The following is a 19,926-nucleotide window of genomic DNA, read 5'->3' on the forward strand; positions in this document are numbered from 1 at the left end:
AACACATTATTTTCCACATGCTGTACATTATTGTTTCTCCTCTATGTCCCGCCTTATGAAACGCATTGATTTTTACAAAGCTCATCAATCTGAAAAGTGAGGTGTGCTCTGATTGGCCAGTTATCCAGTGCATTGTGATTGGCCGAATACTTCAAGCATGTGACGGAAATGTTACGTCCCTCACATACTGTGATGCGTGTCCCGGCACGATCAGACAAAAACAATAAAACTATTATAATCGAGCCATTTGTTGCATCCAGTGGGGACATAATTACTGATTAGAATGACTTATACTGTCTTTTTACGTGTTGTGTTGCATATCGCGCTGCGTAAACATAAAACCATGTCTGCATTTGTGACAAACAACAAGCGCTACTCTACACTGCTCAAAACTCAACTTTACAGATCTTCTTTAATTCACCAAGCGCTTGTAACACTCCAAAGAGAAAGGAAAACTTGAAATCACATCATATGACACTTTTAAAACAATTTGAAGCTGTAGTCCACAAGTTTCACCTCTTTGTCGCCATCTATGTTTGAAACCTGCAATTGCAGTTATTTGCAGAATTATCTTCATTACGTGGGTTGTGCTCTGGCTCGGCTCCAGCGCAGCTGAATCTAATGTTTTGAGGAGTATGTGGCTGTCAGACCATGCTAATTATTATTATTGTTATACTTTGTTCTCAAATTGTTAATGTTAACAATATCAGCATTGCGTGACTGTGTATATGTGTGATTACTACACTTAAAAATGTATTGTAGCATGTTACAAAGGTTTGACTCGTTAATATTAGCCTAGTAATTTCATTAGCTGTCAGGAATAACGATCATGATTAACAATATTTCTCATCTTTTATTTCTTTTGGTTAATGTTAATAAAAAAATTCACTATTATTAATGTAAATTGCTGATTTAAAAAAAGAAATAGCATGTGTAGAATAAGATTAATGAAATCATAAATGAACTAACCAGCCTGTTATAAAGATCCACAAGCAGAAAGACATATTTGTGAAGGCGCAACTCAAAGTGCACAGAACATTTTGTAAAAATGTACATTTATCTTCAATAATTTACCCTCCTTTGTTTTAATGTTAAAACAAAGATGGATGTGTGGCCCCTCAAGAGGTAAAGCCCAGGGGTCCCTTACAGTCTTGATGCAGCCCTGATCGTGAGGGACCGTGATCTGACTTTTCCATTAATAATAAGACATGAGTTCTTGAACAGTTCTGCTGTGGCACTGGACTTCCATGCAGCCACATATTCCTTACCAGAAGAGGATAAGATGCATCAATTTTCCATCTCTTCACCTTTCCATAGGGGCCAGGTTACCAGGTTACATTTCACATTTGCTGCTGTTCAGATCAATGAGTCCACAAGAACTTTCATTTAAGAACAGCAGTGAGAAAGTCGTCTCGTTGCTTGAGTGGCTAGTTTACACATTTGCATAGACTACAGGTTCTTAAATGCAAGAAGTCCATTAGACTCCTTCCCTGTGCCTCGGGTGCTCTTTATATGGAGCCTCAGTTTTCAGCACATTGGATCTGAAGAGCGGTTATTCGCAGGTCTGTATGGAGGAAAATAGCATTTTCAAAACTGCTTTTGTTACCAAGTCTGCACAATATGAGTTCATTCATCTACCATTTGATTGGAAATATGCTGCTGGGATCTTCCAGCGATTAAAGTGAACTCATTGGAATAAATTGCAAGTGGACACAATCTTACAGGAGCTCATTGGTAGATTGATAGTTGTTTCGTCTATACAGATGATATTGTCGTGTAACCGGCCAATGTTCAGGACCTCTTTGGGCATTTAAGGGAGTTGCTCTCAAAGCTGGAAACTTGAAAAAAAAGAAGATGTAACCTGTTAAAAAAGGTCCCTTTCGTTTCTGGGTCATGTCATCTCAGAAGGAAGAGTAAAGACTGAACCCTCTAAAGCCCAAAGTATACTTTGTTTTTGTATGTGTACATTAGTGTATGCGTGCAGTCAAATCAAAATATCAAAGTATACAGTACTCCATTCGATGTTGTGCGTGAACGTGGGCAGTCAACACATGCTCTTGGCAGCTTCATCCATTTCCAGAGTCTGCTCTATTTTTCCCCACGAGTTATGACCGATAACAAATATTTTTGAATTCTTTTAAACCAAATCTAGGCTCTCTCATAGCCTCTCGCTCACAAGCACTTGTCAATGCAGCTGTCTGTTGTTGTTCTGTCTCTTAACTTTCCAACTCAACACTGAAAAAAAACCCCAATACAAATGATTACCGAAAAACAACTCTAATGATCAAATTGTCGACCTGCGCAAAAAAACCAAAAACAAAGAATGTACTATTCTGATGATGAAATTTGCATCACGCGCACTGTACGCTGACCCTCGCGTACGCTTAAAGCGTGAAGTATACTTTGAGCTAAATGCTGAAGCCATCCATAACTTCCCAACTCCCAAGAATGTGAAGGAGGAAGTCCTCTCAGAAGGAAGGATTCTTTGGCTTGGTGGGTTGGTATCACCACTTCATTCCTAACTATTCTGAGCACTCAGCACCTCCAGGTCCAGGTTTAGGAATATGCTAGAAATTGCAATTTTTTTAAAAGCGTTAGCACGAGCCCCGCTCGCTGTGAAGTGGGAGCGACCAGGCTGCAGAGGATTCTGCGAGGTCTTAAAGCCTTCCTTGAGTGGCTACTGGCTACTTTTACAATTCAAACAATGATTTGTGCAAAAAGAATGATTAATTTGTTATGTGTATGGTCTAGATCTCAAAGCCCGGGCTCCGGTCCGGATCCAGACCGGGAGGGAATTCCTATCACTCAGACCATCTCAACACAAACACTCAAAAAACACAAACCTACTTCTCACAAACACAAAGCGCAGGGGGCACGAACCAGCATTTCATACTTTACTTTCTTTAATACAAAACAAAGCGCATAGCAACTAGTGACCTTTTGGATAAACCTTTATCTTTAATTCAATAGAATAATGTCACCGGTTTTGCAAGAGCAAGGTTTTTCCAGACCGGCAGAGTTAGCCGCACATTCAACTGACTGAGCCGCAACAGACTAGTGCATGAATGAGTACAAAACAGCGTTTCCAAAAACCTATCACTGTTGACTGTAGTTCGTCTGCAACTGTTAGGCCTAAATATGCACATATTTTGACACACAGACGGACGTTTGTGCTGCATGATATAAATAAAGTAATATAATGCACTGCTGTACAACAGCGTATTGCAGTTATAATTCAAGATGTTTGCAATTAAGTTGAAGTGACTTTAGGTTACATTGAAGTACTATTTCAGAAACAGAAAATAAGTACATGAGAATAGCTTCATTGGGCATTTAGTTTTATAAAAAAGCAGTAGGCTCCTGTAATGTAGCTAACAGTTCAGAGAGTAAATGCAAGTACGACTTAATGACAATGAATATGATAATTGCATAGGCTATATAAAGTTGAATTGTTATATAAAGTTCTAAGCATGTTTATTAAAAACAAGTTTTGTAATAACATTTCGGACCTTTTCAAGTTGATGAGAATTCAGATTCAGACCTCTGAATGTAAACTTTGAGAACCCCTGGTCTAGATGGTCATACAGCGTATGTCTGTGAATACGGGACAAACTGCGTTTCGTCTAGCTTTCATACAGAACGCTTCTCTGATGCCTTCAATACGACACAATTCCGTTTTATACAAAATGGTTGGCAACCCTATTTTGCATGGCTTTTATTGAATAGAGCTTAGGCTCATGTAACCAGAAGATTTAAGATATATGAATATGCTTTTAAGTTTTTCTTGCCAAGCAAAGCAATTCAACATTAATTTCACGGCATGTCTGTGAAACGTTGAGGTACCACAGTAGTTTTGTGCAAGCGTGAACATCTAACTAATGTAAATCAAGCAAGCTAGTATGCATATGCCACGAAGTGTTGACAAAATAACACATTAGCGGACCAGAGCGAATAATATGGAATGTTTTCCAGAAAACTTCTTGCACAAACTAAATTCAAGCACTTTCAAGGACCTGCTTCTATGTATGCTTCTATGCAAGGCCTTGAATTTTTTTTTCAGATTCACAAACTTTCAAGTATTTCAAGGACCCGTGGGATCCCTGAAGAGGACATTCCCCAGACAATAGCGCTCTCTCAAGCAGTGCAGCCGACCTATGAACTAAGAACATAAGGCAAGGCAGAAAGAAGGAGTTCTTCTCCAGTGTCTCTCCAATGAAGCCAAAATTTCTGATGCAAATCCAAGCCGTACCCATTATGTCATGCCCCCCTCACCGTCGGTAAAACTGTCCTCTCATTGGCCATACATGAATGAAATGCAATTTCTGCCCAAAATATAAAAATACTTTGAAATGCAGATGAATGCACCACAGAGCTTGTTGGGGAATAAACCTACAAACAAGTAATTCAGAACAGTCTCAGCATGTAAGTAAAAAGAGAACATGACTGATGAAGTTTCCTAAAGGCACTGAATACACATCAAAAACAACAGAAAAACATGATGCTTTACAAAAGATTTTACTTGTTTGCTGGTCAAAGGCACGTTTGTAAAATGCTGTGGAATAAAATCATCAGTTATTCTGGAGAAATCTTACAAACATATAAAGACATTTTAAGGGCAGTTCTAGATTCGTCATCAACTCTTTCAGTCCACGAAAGCAAACATACAGCATGTGCTACACATCATCTGTCCCTCAGAGGTCATGCTCCGGCAGTCAATGATCCTGCTGCACATCATCGCTAACGCCCATCTGCAGAACATCTACAGTAACAGCACAGCTGGTGATCTGATTTCATCTGACTGCAGTAAACACTGACTAGTATGGACTGAGTTGAAAAAGAAATGGACATGCAGACAAACACAATGCTGTAACAATGTTCGATTAGGCTGAAAAGAAAACGCTATAAAATAAGATCCAAAACCATAACATCAATATTATATATTCAACTCTTCAATTGAAAAATCTGCAAGTCAAATTATTTGATTTTAAACGTAAACACAAGCGTAATGAATTTGAGAATCCCCTTTTCCTTGGTGAGATCTGATCATTTGAAGGAGCGCAAGCGGTCTTGCTGTGGTTTCATTCCCATCAAATTCCATCGTAGAGACTGGGACGTTGTCAATTATTAATATCAATCAAACTCAAATATAATATCAAGGACATGATATTCAATTCAATCAATAATTTAAAAGTTAGGTATTAAATATCGTGCCCTGTAACTGGTTTATTTCAGACCTGATGCAGAAACTAACGGTTCTGTTTGTTTTGGTGTTTAGAGTGGGCTCAGTCTTGTGATGGGACGTGACTGAGAAACACAGGACATCTGCAGATGGAATGTGGATTCCTGTGTGATTCTGGGAAGCTGTGGTCCGTGTAACGTGACGGCGTAAGACGCTCACACTGTCCTGGAGGGCAGGCGCTGCTTGTACATGCCAGCCAGAGCCTTGGCGGCGGAGTAGATCATCTGCCGGCGGGACATGCCAGTGAAGGCCTGGTGCCAGTCTGTGCGGCTGACATTGGGCACATTTCTCTCCAGAACCTCCCCGACCGTCACCAGCAGACCGGACCAGCGCAGGTTATAGTCTGGAGGAGTCAGCGCCTGCGCCTGCGGGAGAACAGCACACATCACACACCAGCGTGTTAGTATGACAGCACTAAACATACGTGGCTTTAAACAGAGTTTAGTGCTCTTTAGCTGTTAGTGTAGCACTCTGTTACAAAGTTGCTTTCACTAGGCAACATTTCAAAGCTTACCAAAGTGTGTTTATGCAAGTCACATGTGAGTAAAACTGTCCTCTCATTGGTTATTTATTTAAAGGGGACAATGATGTGCCAGAGTTAGCTGTAACGCATCTGCAGTCCCTGTTCCTCATAACATCATCTATCAAGATGCATGGACACGTTTTCTCCATGGGCTTATTGTGGCTAGGGCTGGGTGATTTTTCAGATTTTATTGATTAACTCGAATTTAATGTTTTGCAAGGATTTTATTTTTTATACATCGAGGAATCATGATTTTGAATTGAAATATTACCAAACGTTAGAATTAGACACTTTGACCATATGCCAATATGATAACAGTAAAGAGAAAAGAGTGATTAACCGCTCACGTGAATTTTCTTTAACTAGAGCGTTAATAAAGAAAATGTAACTTGAATCATGCTGTAGTTACATTTTCAAGTTGACTTGTTAAAAAATTGAAAACCGAGAATTGGTCAAATAAAATCGAGATTACATTTTTTTTGGCATATCATCCAGCCCTAACTGTGGTCTTATCTGTAGTCATTACATACACGTATTCAAGCAACAACACTACAGCGAGAATCAAAGGTACGCCTTCTTTCTTTGCGTGAGCATTTGGGCGGTGTTATGCAAATCTTCCCACATGTGGGGGCGTGTTTAAACAAGGCATTTTAGGAGGACGTGGACGAGTGTTAACTTTTATAAAGAATATCTCTTTGGATTTGAGACTTTAGTCTTTGCAACTTTACAGATCTTCTTTATGCACCAAGAGCTTGTAACACTCCAAAGAGAAAAGAAAACTTGAAATCGCATCATATGACCCCTTTAACAAAAAAAGGAATGTAGTAATATGCCAGTCAGTCTCTCGAGAAAGCTGGATAATTTTATGTTATTCAGACAAAAAAAAATCTCAGAAGCAACTGCAGGGCACCTCCATAGAGCTGCATCACTCTGAACAGATCCTCAGAAGATGTAGTGTTACCTGCTGCACATGCTCCAGGGCCACAGGTGTGGCCTGAGTGAACGTCTCCAGGTGAATCCCGTTCCCTGGATCATCCAGGATCAGACAGCCGATGTCAAACCACCTGACGAGAGAGCATGAACAAGGCTGCTCAGTTTCTCCTATCATGAGAAAAGGAAGCACAACACTCTCACGGAGTGTCTACAGAACTCAACATGAAGCTCTTCCCAGCACGTATGCTTTATTGACAAAATCCCTCATTATAAACAACAAGCTGAGAGATGATGTGAGAGATGAAGTGTGCAGTGATGATAACAGGATTTCTGTGACGACTCCTCTCACAGACTGCTTCAGTGATGGGAACGCTGCTCACTCGCTTTCTGTTTGTAAGCTTTCCCAGTTTGAATGATTGTTTTGTTTTTCTTACTACTAATACAGAGGGGAAAATATTTATTTGATCCCTTCTGATTTTGTAAGTTTGCCAATGAATGGTCTGTAATTTTTACGGTAGGTTTAATTTAACGTAAAGAGACAGAATAGAAATTGATTTGCATTTCAGTGAGTGAAATAAGTATTTGATCCCCAAGCAAAACATGACTTAGCACTTGGTGCAGAAACCCTTGTTGGCAAGCACAGAGGTCAGATGTTTCTTGTAGTTGGTCAGCAGGTTTGCACACATCTCAGGAGAGATTTTGATCCACTCCTCTTTACAGATCCTCTCTAAATCCTTAAAGGTCCTGTATGTTAGATTTTGACTCTACTAAAGCTTAAAAATACCATAATATGTTTGCAGATACTTAAGAAATATGCTAAGTTAACATACTTGTTTATCTGAAAAACAATGCTAGTCAGTTATTCTCCTTTGAAAATGTGTGTTCCGGGCCGGAATGGGATCTCTGTTTTGGTTTGTGAAACCCGCCCACTGCCAGTTTACCCAATTGTATTTCGTCATCCCGGGTTGCCAGCTGGAGAAAAAAAACACAGCATATTTCATTTCATTCATTGTCAAGTACACTCATTCCTGTTTGTGTAGTCAATCTGGCAACCTGCGTGTGCATCAGTCTGAGGAGGAGGGGCCGGGTGAAAAAACCCTCTTCAATATTTTGAATTTGGACTGCAATACCTTGTTCAACCACTCGGTGTCAATCCTACAGACAGCACCTTTACGGTTTCTTGGCTGTTGTTTTTCAACTGGAAGTTTCAGCTCCCCCCACAGATGTTCTACAGGATTGAGGTCTGGAGACTGGCTAAACCACTCCATGACCTTAATGTGCTTCTTCTTGAGCCACTGCTTTGTGGCCTTGGCGGTACGTTTTGGGTCACTGTCTTGCTGGAAACCAATCCATGACCCATCTTCAGTGTTCTGGCTGAGGGAAGGAGGTTCTCGTCCAAGATTTTACAGTACATGGCCCCATCCATTTGCCCCTCAATGCGGTCCTAAACCCTTAGCACAAACACAGCCCCAAAGCATGATGTTTCCACCTCCGTGCGTGACTGTAGGGATCGTAGTCAGCATTTCTCTCCCTCCAAACATGAAGGGTCGAGTTAATGCCAAAGAGCTCAATGTTGGTCTCATCTGACCTCCATACTTTCTCCCAAGCCTTCTTTGAATCATTTAGATGTTCTTTGGCAAACTTTAAACAGGCCTGTACCTGTGCTTTCTTGAGCAGGGGGACCTTGCAGGTGCTGCAGGGTTTCAGTCCATTGCAGTGTAGTGTGTTACCAATGGTTTGCTTGGTGACTGTGGTCCCAACTGCCTTAAGATCATTAATGAGCTCCTCCCGTGTAATTCGGGGCTGATCCCTCACCTTTCACATGATCATCCTTACCCCACGAGACGAGATCTTGCACGGAGCTCCAGACCGAGGCCGATTGATGGTTGTTTTTTATTTCTTTCATTTCCGAAAAATCACACCAACAGTTGTCTCCTTCTCACCAAGCTTCTTGCTGATGGTCCATTCCAGCCTCGTGGAGATCTACAGTCTTATCTCTAACATCATTTGACAGCTCTTTGGTCTTACTCATGGTGGTGGGAGAGGTCGGAATGGAAGACACAGATTGTGTGGACAGATGTCGTATACACCTAACCAGCTGACATTAGGAGTAACTTCTTAAAGCTGGCAGGACTAATCTGTGTTCCACATGAGCACATAACCAATCTCTGGGAGCCAGAATTCTTGCTGGTTGGTAGGGGATCAAATACTTATTTCACTCACTGAAATGCAAATCAATCTCTAACCTTTATATAATGTGTCTTTTTCTGGATTTTTTGGTTGACATTCTGCCTCTATCCGTTAAAATAAACCTACTATAAAAATTACAGACCCTTCATTTCTTTGTAACTTTGCAAACATACAAAATCACCAAAACACAAAATAGATAAAACACCCACTCAATCAACTAACTGATAAATGATTCTTAGCGTGCTTTGTGTGCATAGCAGCTTCCTCAAACACAATTTTGGGGAAACACGTGTTCTATTAACCAACATTAATCACTGTTATTACAAAATCAAGTGCAATAATAGACAATGACATGTGTGATAATATTGCATTCCTACCTTCTAATGAGTTCCTGTTTTTTTTTTTTACACAATTTTACAATTTATAAACTTTTTGTAGGCTATTTACTTGTCAAGTTACTTGTAGCTTCTGTTCCTCTTTTGCAGTTTTAAGATGGCTTTTTTGTTGATGTTGATAACATTTTATTGGTAACAGTTAGGGAACATTGATTCAAACATATGACGATTCAAATCGGTTGAGATGCTAAAGAGATTGCGATTCAATTAGAGGTAGGATTTTAGTCTGAGGGGAACTTACTGTCTTTAGAAAAGTTTAGATGGTAGTTTTTTCTTTTCATCTTTCCTCTGTATAAAGCATATTAAAGTTCATAAGCGCAGCGGTAACCAAGGAAACGCTTTAAGCTCCACCTGCTGGCAGAGAGTGAATCTGCGTCTCGTTCAGCTCGTCTGCTGTTTCATGCAGATATTTTTATGTACAGTTTCACAAAACTCAAGTCAGACCATTCTGTTTTTGCTAAATTATACAATCTAATTTAGATTTAGATTAAAGATTTAGATTAAAATTAGATTTAATCATGGGATCATGATTAAAATGCAGTGGTTGCCTCTAATTTTAAATGGAGAGATCACAGACAAAGCCTTATTTTGTTTATATGGAGAGATCTATTTTGTGTTATTTATTTATTTGATTTGGGGCTTGTTTTAAAATTTCAATTTAGTTTTGTTATTTACATTTACATTCTATTTCAATTTAGTCATTTAGCAGACGCTTTTATCCAAAGTGACTTACAAATGAGGACAAAAGAAGCAACCAAAACCAACAAAAGAGCAATGATATGGAAGTGCTATATTAGTATATTATTATAGTGTTATGTTTCAATTTCACAAAGAAACGTGCAGCATTTTGTCCAAGCAATAATAAAAGGACATTTAATTTATAATCCTTTACCTAAATTCATTACTTCAGACTCATGTGCCTCTAGAAGCTTGTGTTCTGCAAGTGAACATCGCTTGATTGTTCATCCCAAAGAAGCACAAAGTCACTTTTACAGACTTTTAAATTAAATCCAACTCAATCCAGCAGCTGAGTCCTTAGCCATCTTCAAGAATCGGCTTAAAACACATCTCTTCCATCTTTATTTGATCCTCTAACTCTAGCACTCTCTATTCTAATTCTATTCTTTAAAAAATCTAACTATCTTTCTAATCTTTTTGTATTCTATCTGTTTTCTTTTCATTGTTTATACAATTATAAAAAAAGACCTCTAACATTAGATTGCTCTATTCTTTTTCTATTCTATCTGTTTTCTTTTTATTTATTATATTATTTAAAAGCCATTGCTATGTGTACTGCGTTAAGATAACTGAGACTTGTTATAGCACTCTTATATCATTGCTCTTTTGTTGTTTTTGATTGCTTCCATTGTCCTCATTTGTAAGTAGCTTTGGATAAAAGCGTCTGCTAAATGACTAAATGTAAATGTAAATAATTTGTCATAAATCCTAATCGAATAAATCGTGAATCGAATCAAAAACTGAAAAACAAACCCAATAACACAATTAATTACCATTAAAGAAAAAATTCTTACCCATATTAAAACCAAATCTGATAGAGTGGCAAGTAATTTCCATTAATGGAAAGGTTTGGACCCAGATTCAGATCCAGTCTGATAGATGGGACAGATTTAGAGCTGTGGATAAACCAATCTTACTTGTCTGGGAAGAGTTCTGCGATGAAGTTTTCCACAGAGACCACAGGCTGCTTCTCATGAATGACAGCGGCACGCCGCAGACTGTCGATGCGCTCCTGAGCTCCCTACACACACACACACACACACTTCTGATGAACACATATGGGTTGAAGTCTCACGGTTCAGTGTTCGTATCACAGAGCTCTTGTCATGACTCTCCACAAAGTGTGCTCACCTTGACCCCTGCGGCGTATCCCAGCGGCTGCGGGGCGATGTTGGACTGACTGGCCTCTCCGGTCACCATGGCCAAACCAAACACCTCCTGAAACGCATCCCGCACCGCGGCCACCTTCACCTCCTTATCTGACGTCACAACCACGTCCATGTCTCCTCCAGACTCTGACACAAACACACAAACCACATCAGCTGCCTTCCCATCAGGCCGAGCGGTTCTGAGCATGCAGAGTAACGGTTCCTGTCCACTGCAGCTCAGTACATTACAGATCAATCCACAGACAGGTGTCTCAGCTCAGGTAATGGGACTGTGGTAATGGAGTGGTAAAAAAAAAATAAAAAAAAAAACTGGAAGTGAATCAGTCACATTCCAAAACACAATAAAAAGTACTCTCCATAGGCGTAATGGTTTTTATACTGTACAAACTGTTAGGGGCGTCCCGATCAGGTTTTTTGTGCCCCTGATCCAATCTGATCCGAGTCTAAATACTGAGTATCTGCCGATACCGAGTCCTGATGCGATACTTGCATATTCCTACAGGAATCAGTCATAGATCAAAAAAAAAAAAATAATAAAAAAAATATATACAAATCATTACAAATAATAAAAAGCATTACAAGATTCACACAGATGTAAACATGTTACAATGGAAATAATAATAATAATAATAATAATTATTATATATATATATATATATATATATATATATATATATATATATATATATATATATATATATATATATATATAAAACATTGTATGTTTATGTATATGTATATGCATTACAAGATTCACACAGATGTAAACATGTTACAATGGAAGACATTGTAAACCGACTTTATGGTCATAATCATGAATAATTGCAAACAAAAGTGGAGATACGGTTAGAAAGCATGAAGCTCGCGTTGTCTAGGCCTGTCACGATAACAACTTTTTGTTGTCCGATATATTGCCCCGGAAATAATTGCGATAAGTGATATTATTGTCATTTTAAGACCATTTTAGGACACTGAATATATAATAATAATATAACAGCATAATAATGCAAGAAGGCAACAAACTTTTAATTCTTAAGAATATTTAGTAGGGATGCACCGAAATGAAATAAATTCTTGGCCGCAGCCGAAACTGAACAAAATGAAACACTGCGCTGAAGGCCGATCACGGTTTTTCACATCCCCCCCCCATGGTGGCCTATTTTGCCCTTTTTTTCCACCATTGCATAAATGAAATTGCCAAAGTGTGCTTTTTACTGTTTTGTCCTGCTTTTCAAATAAAAAATCAATTAAAAAACAACTATTTAAAAATATTTACTCAACACTTTTTTAACATTCTAGCAGACATTATACTAACAGAGCATAATTTAACTTAAAATTAATAAGTAAAATAATATTTTTTGACCATTTTTGAGACTTGAATTAGGCATGTATTTTTACTGTACAAATAAAGGCAGCCTTGCTGAGCAGAAGAGAACTCTATTAAAACATTAGAAAATATTACAGATCCCAACTGATCCCTCTGATAGTTTTAAACACTTTCACACTGCTGACATGTTTGCTGCATTAGTGCGTGCCTCTGTTTGACTGCGGTAGTCATTGTTCGGTACATATTATTCAGCCTTTTCGCTCATTCTTATAATTTCGGTTGCCGAATATTCGGTGCATCACTAATATTCAGATCATGGAAATTAAGAATCAAAATATTAGATACCTTAAACTTGGATAAATAGTAAATTTTCTAACCAAAAGTGCAAAGTAACATGAAGAATATGAAGATTCTTCCATCAACAGATTTTTCCCTGACCTTCTTTTCTCTGTAAATGAAGGGTGCACACTACTGCTGAAAGACACAATCACTACTTATCAGTCAGATGTCCGTATGCACAGATCCCTAAACAAGACCATATCTGCAGATAGGCTCAGGACATCCCTACCAACTCTATTTTCTATCGCCCTACACCTAAACCTACCTCTTACACAAAACTTCCTGTATTATTAGAGTCACAAAAAAACACCATTTGGTATGTTTTTAAAGCCTTTTGAATTACAGGAGGCGCAGACAGTGTCCTGATACATCACTTGTAAAACCTCTGTCATACCCATGTCCTCACAAACACACACACACACACACAGAGAGAGCAGCACTCACTGATGTATGGTGCCATCCCAGGGTCCAGCGTGGTTATCATGGACTCCACAGAGTGTTTGGTTTTATCCAGGACGGTCTTGACCATGTGGTTCCCGGCTACACCCTGAGATCACAACACAAGAGCATCAGGACGTACACGGGAACAAGAGCGCGCCGTCCTGGCCTTACGCTGCATACATGTGTCCAGTACCTTGATGAAGCCCCATAATCCACCAGGTGAGCTGTCGTCCGCAGCCACTCTGGGGTCTTCAGAGTCCTCAGGAAACGTGATGGGTGAGCTGACGTCCAACCCTCCAGACACCGGCTGCTGCATCATGGGATTGGTGATGATCCCTGCAGAAGCACAATCACAGCTGAACTACAGGATACTGCTGACAGGATGAAAAGACCCATCAGCCCCACACAGAGTGCTCGACGTCATCAGCCATTTTGAACGAATCATTTGAATGAATGAATGATTCACTCACTCATTATGACAGGGACTTGCTACCAACTCCTTGTAATTTTAGTTTCATTTTACTTAGAAATGTTTCAATCCATTCGATTTTAATATTTGGTCACCTGCAAACTCCGAGCGAGGGTTTGAACTTTTATTTTGAAATCACGTTGTACAACCAAATGCATATTTATAAATATGTTGATGTATTCTCCTGTGTTGGCATAGGTTTATAAATGATTTCTGTTATGAATCTAGTGCGATAACGAGCACTGTTTTCCCTGATGAATGTTAAGCAGCCCAAACTCACAGCACATGCAGAGGAAGAGATTGTGTCCCGAGCGGCTGAGATGGAGATGTGCTCCACGCTTGTAAATGATAACAGTGCAGCACATAGCGCATCAGACTTTATACTCATTCCCAAATGAAACCCAAACGAACAGCACATGCAATAACAGACCGATCAATAAAACTCAAGCTCTATCAAAGGTTTTACCACAAACTCAACTTTATACTGATATCACGAAACTGCTATTCACCTCATGGAGGAACACCTCAAGTGAGATCTCGCGCGCTCCCGAAAGCCGGGAGAAGACGTAGTTAATTTTGCATGAAAAGTTGTCAAATGTAAAAGATAATCTCTATCAATGTTTTGAGCCAAGCACCTGTGTGAATACGAAAAGCCTCGGGAGTCAGAAGGTTGTGGCTAATGCTAACAGTTCAGACCTGGCATGGGCGAGGCGCTGGAGAAGCTGGGCATCAGCGGCGTCTGAGGGGTGCGGCCCGCGTGGCCACGGGTGATGTCATATCCTGCGCTCACAGAGAAGCCGGTGCTGGGCGGGCCCATCGGGGGGGCCGAGAGGACGGGGCCCAGAGGGGCAGCGGCGCCGATCGGAGCGGGGCCACCATACGGGCCGCTCAGAGAGAGAGGAGGAGCAGAAGACTGCATGGAGGTCAAAGCCACTGGAGGAACAGGGCTGGAGAAACCTCCCGGGGCAAAAGCTGAGACGCCGGGGGGACTCTGAGGACCGGAGACACCTGGACACAAGAAGAGCACACATGAACCACTGAGACAGCCGTGTCAGACACCAGACCTGACCTGCAGACGGCTCATGAGGACCAGATCACACCAAGCACGATAACTATAAAGATATAGTTCTGAAAACCACGCTCAGTATTAGAGAATAGCAGAGTCCACACTACAAATATAACGATACAGGCACAGAGAAACAATATCGTTGGAATCATTTTCAGAACGGTTTTTTTCAGCTGATGGACGATAACATTGACAGCCAATCAGAATCCATCTTGCTATAATGAGCTGGAGAATTTAAAGCGGCAGATGCGTGTGTGCTTAAACTAACATCGTTATCTTTATAGATATCGTTCTTGGTGTGAACGGGGCTTAAGGCTGATGATACACAGGGCAACTTTTTAAGCAATGTTGCGGTCAACAGCGAACCGGTGAGACACGGCCCACAGTGATCTAAATTATCCACACAGAAATGTGAACCCATTCTCAAAGAGAATAAGCAGCATCGCTCAAACAGCCCCATGTATCATCAGCCGAACCTTCACAGCGATACATGTACTCCGCACAGAGCTTTAACATGTGCGCCGTGCCCAGTCACCGCATTCAGGTAGCTGCCGCGATTAATAACAGAAATAATAATATAATATTGACTGTTGTTTTTGCCTTGATGACACATCTGAAAAAAGCTGATCTATATGCCAGAAGAATATTTCAGTCTACTCACCTGACCAGTTTTTAAGACAACAGACAAAGTAAACAATGGCACGTTCATGAGACATACACCAACGTACACATACGCATCATCACAGTCCTGAGCATCAGCATGTATTTCAGAATTCATCTGATATAACAGCTGGCTTCAAGCATTTTGTCCCTCTTTATCAGATTATTTCAGATCTACATCACCCACTGTTCACTGCGTGTGTGTGTAAGCGTGTGTGTGTGTATGTGTGTGTGTGTTACCGCTGGAGGGTGGGGGTGGTGGAGGGGTGTGTGTGTGTGTGTGTGTTACCGCTGGAGGGTGGGGGTGGTGTAGGGTGTGTGTGTGTGTGTGTTACCGCTGGAGGGTGGGGTGTGTGGAGGGGTGTGTGTGTGTGTTACCGCTGGAGGGTGGGGGTGGTGGAGGGGTGTGTGTGTGTGTGTGTTACCGCTGGAGGGTGGGGGTGGGAGGGGTGTGTGTGTGTGTTTTACCGCTGGAGGGTGGGGGTGGTGGAGCGGTGTGTGTGTGTGTGTTTACCGCTGGAGGGTGGGGGTGGTGGAGGGGTGTGTGTGTGTATGTGTGTGTTACCGCTGGAGGGTGGGGGTGGTGGAGGGGTGTGTGTGTGTGTGTGGTAACCGCTGGAGGGTGGGGGGGTGGTGGAGGGGGTGTGTGTGTGTGTGGTGTGTAACCGCTGGAGGGTGGGGGTGGTGGAGCGGTGTGTGTGTGTGTGTGTTACCGCTGGAGGGTGGGGGTGGTGGAGGGGTGTGTGTGTGTGTGTTACCGCTGGAGGGTGGGGGTGGTGGTGGAGGGGTGTGTGTGTGTGTGTGTTACCGCTGGAGGGTGTGGGGGTGGTGGAGGGGTGTGTGTGTGTGTGTTACCGCTGGAGGGTGGGGGGGTGGAGGGGTGTGTGTGTGTGTGTTACCGCTGGAGGGTGGGGGGGTGGTGGAGCGGTGTGTGTGGTGTGTGTTACCGCTGGAGGGTGGGGGTGGTGGAGGGGGGTGTGGTTTTGTTACCGCTGGAGGGTGGGGGTGGTGGAGGGTGTGTGTGTGTGTGTGTTACCGCTGGAGGGTGGGGTGGTGGAGGGGTGTGTGTGTGTGTGTGTGTGTTACCGCTGGAGGGTGGGGGTGGTGGAGGGTGGGGTGTGTGTGTGTGTTACCGCTGGAGGGTGGGGGTGGTGGAGCGGTGTGTGTGTGTGTGTTACCGCTGGAGGGTGGGGTGTGGAGCGGTGTGTGGGTGTGTGTTGTGTTACCGCTGGAGGGTGGGGGTGGTGGAGGGGTGTGTGTGTGTGTGTGTTACCGCTGGAGGGGGGGGTGGTGGAGGGGTGTGTGTGTGTTACCGCTGGAGGGTGGGGGTGGTGGAGCGGTGTGTGTGTGTGTGTTTACCGCTGGAGGGTGGGGGTGGGGAGCGGTGTGTGGTGTGTGTTACCGTGGAGGGTGGGGGTGGTGGAGTGTGTGTGTGTTACCGCTGGAGGGTGGGGGTGGTGGAGGGGTGTGTGTGTGTTACCGCTGGAGGGGTGGGGGTGGTGGAGGGGTGTGTGTGTGTGTGTTACCGCTGGAGGGTGGTGGTGGTGGAGGGGTGTGTGTGTGTTACCGCTGGAGGGTGGGGGTGGTGGAGGGGTGTGTGTGTGTGTGTACCGCTGGAGGGTGTGGGGGGTGGTGGAGGGGTGTGTGTGTGTGTGTTACCGCTGGAGGGTGGGGGTGGGTGGAGGGGTGTGTGTGTGTGTGTTACCGCTGGAGGGTGGTGGTGGTGGAGGGGTGTGTGTGTGTGTGTTACCGCTGGAGGGTGGGGGTGGTGGTGGAGGGGTGTGTGTGTGTGTGTTACCGCTGGAGGGTGGGGGTGTGGAGGGGTGTGTGTGTGTGTGGAGGGCTGGGGGTGGGGGTGGTGGAGGGGTGTGTGTGTGTGTGTGTTACCGCTGGGGGTGGAGGTGGTGGAGGGGTGTGTGTGTGTGTGTTACCGCTGGAGGGTGGGGGTGTGGAGGGTGTGTGTGTGTGTGGTTACCGCTGGAGGGTGGGGGTGGTGGTGGAGGGGTGTGTGGTGTGTGTGTGTTACCGCTGGAGGGTGGGAGTGGTGGAGGGGTGTGTGTGTGTGTGTGTGTGTGTACCGCTGCTGGAGGGGGGGGTGGTGTGGGGGGGGTGTGTGTGTGTGTGTGTGTGTGTTACCGCTGGAGGGTGGGGGTGGTGGAGGGGGTGTGTGTGTGTGTGTGTGTGTGTACCGCTGGAGGGTGGGGGTGGTGGAGGGGTGTGTGGTGTGTTGTGTGTGTGTGTGGTGGTGGAGGGGTTGGTGAGTGTGTGTACGCTGGAGGTGGGGGGGGTGGGTGTGGTGTGTTTACCGCTGAGGGTGGGGTGTGTGGAGGGGTGGTGTGTGTGTGTGTGTTACCGCTGGAGGGTGGGGGTGGTGGAGGGGGTGTGTGTGTGTGTGTGTTACCGCTGGAGGGGGGTGGTGGTGGAGGGGGTGTGTGTGTGTGTGTTACCGCTGGAGGGTGGGGTGGTGGAGGGGTGTGTGTGTGTGTGTGTTACCGCTGGAGGGTGGAGGTGGTGGAGGGTGTGTGGGTGTGTGTGTTACCGCTGGAGGGTGGGGGTGGTGGAGCGGTGTGTGTGTGTTACCGCGGAGGGGGGGTGGGGGTGTGGAGTGGTGGAGTGGTGTGTGGTGTGTTACCGCTGGAGGGTGGGTGTGTGGAGGGGTGTGTGTGTGTGTTTACCGCTGGAGGGTGGGGGTGGTGGAGCGTGTGTGTGTGTGTGTTACCGTGGAGGGTGGGGGTGGTGGAGCGGTGTGTGTGTGTGTGTTTACCGCTGGAGGGGTGGAGGTGGGGGTGGAGGGTGTGTGTGTGTGTGTGTTACCGCTGGAGGGTGGAGGTGGTGGAGGGTGTGTGTGTGTGTGTGTGTTACCGCTGGAGGGTGGGGGGTGGTGGGTGGGTGTGTGTGTGTGTGTGTGTGTGGTGTGTTACGCTGGAGGGGGAGGGTGAGGTGGGCTGGAGGGGTGTGTGTGGTGTGAGCGTGTGTGTGTGTTACCGCTGGAGGGTGGGGGTGGAGGGTGGGGGTGGTGTGGGTGTGGTGTGTGTGTGTGTGTTACCGCTGGAGGGGGGGGGTGGTGGAGGGGTGTGTGTGTGTGTGTGTGTGGAGGGTACCGCTGGAGGGTGGGTGGTGGTGTTAACGGGAGGGTGGGTGTGTGGAGTGGTGTGTGTGTGTGTTACCGCTGGAGGGTGGGGGTGGGGGAGGTGTGTGTGTGTGTGTGTGTGTGTGTGTGTGTGTTACCGCTGGAGGGTGGAGGTGGTGGGGGGGGGTGGTTGTGGGGTGCTCTCTATGCCGCTCTCCTCCATCATCTTCTCTCTGAGGAACAAACTGTGCTGTCAGTAAACATGACAAGCGTTAAGATGAAACACAATCTGGACTGACTGCACTGCAAAAATAAACAAAATTCTTGATGTGTTTAAAACAAAAAGATATATCGGCCAGCAGGTGACAATATTGTCTGTTTTTGCTCAATTTTGCCAACGAGAATATTTCTATAACTGTAGTGTCTTCAAGCAACACCCAGCAGAGATTTGTTTCTTCATTAATACTGCTGTCTTGTTTCAGGAAGACTGTGTCAGAATGAAGCTTCAGACCCTCCTGGCCAATATTTCTCCTTGTTATAAGCAATAACACACCATTTTCATGCGTTTTTCAGAAAACAAGACTTAACAGCACACATCAGCTGCTCTTATAAGTGAAGGTTTAGATATGATTACTGGAGAACACGACAATCATGTTTTCAGTGCGAGGGACACGAGAAGACATTAAACACGAGTAGCTTTATTAATAACACGATGAAACTGATGTGAGTTTGTGATGGCTGTGACTGTGTTTATAATGCACACTGCACTGATCGACTATTACAGTCAAAACACACACACACTCCTCGACTTCACTCTTGACGAGATCTGATTCGCATCACAATAATCATGTTAATTTCATCATTATCTGCTGCTGATGTCTCCGCGAGGCTAGCCTCAAGCTAACCGCGCTCTCTGACTGCGTGTCAACACAATCTTCACTAAGAACGAATCATGAATCATAAATCATAAATCGAGTATGAAGCTACTTACCTGACGCAATCAAGCTGAGTATAAATGTTAAAACTGGAGCCGATAATGAGAGAAAACACTGGGCACGCCGCGCGCTGCTGATGACGTCACGCAGTGCCACCGTGTCAACAAAACAGTGACGTCACTTTCCATCAAATAATTTGGAAGTTATTTAGACGTGCTAAGAACACGCCAGAAAATATTTATAAGATAATCAACACCAAAATGATTCGCTCCAAAGTTAAGTCTGACTGTTCAGTAGTGCTGCGAACAGTGACTCGTTTTAGCGAATCGGCTCATTTGAATCACTCGATTTAATCAGTCATTTTCAAACCTTTCATTCTTCTTCTTCTTCTCAGAAAGTGGGAGAGAGAGCAGCACAAACCCTGCCAGCGGC

The 19,926-nt window shown here is 43.8% G+C and overlaps 1 protein-coding gene across 1 annotated transcript; it reads right to left on the minus strand.

Moving 5' to 3' along the window:
- Nucleotides 1-4,499: 4,499 nt before the first annotated feature.
- Nucleotides 4,500-16,499, minus strand: LOC122134018 (protein PRRC1). Its single transcript, XM_042732069.1, has 8 exons — nucleotides 16,480-16,499; nucleotides 14,460-14,771; nucleotides 13,488-13,630; nucleotides 13,298-13,400; nucleotides 11,150-11,313; nucleotides 10,936-11,039; nucleotides 6,724-6,826; nucleotides 4,500-5,604 (listed from the first exon to the last, which is right to left on the minus strand). Exons 2-8 carry the CDS (start codon nucleotides 14,680-14,682, stop codon nucleotides 5,395-5,397), a joined length of 1,050 nt encoding a protein of 349 aa, XP_042588003.1. The 5' UTR covers nucleotides 14,683-14,771; nucleotides 16,480-16,499; the 3' UTR covers nucleotides 4,500-5,394.
- Nucleotides 16,500-19,926: the final 3,427 nt, after the last annotated feature.

This window comes from Cyprinus carpio, chromosome B10 (genome assembly GCF_018340385.1).
Source record: "Cyprinus carpio isolate SPL01 chromosome B10, ASM1834038v1, whole genome shotgun sequence".
In the NCBI taxonomy this organism is placed as follows: domain Eukaryota; kingdom Metazoa; phylum Chordata; class Actinopteri; order Cypriniformes; family Cyprinidae; genus Cyprinus; species Cyprinus carpio.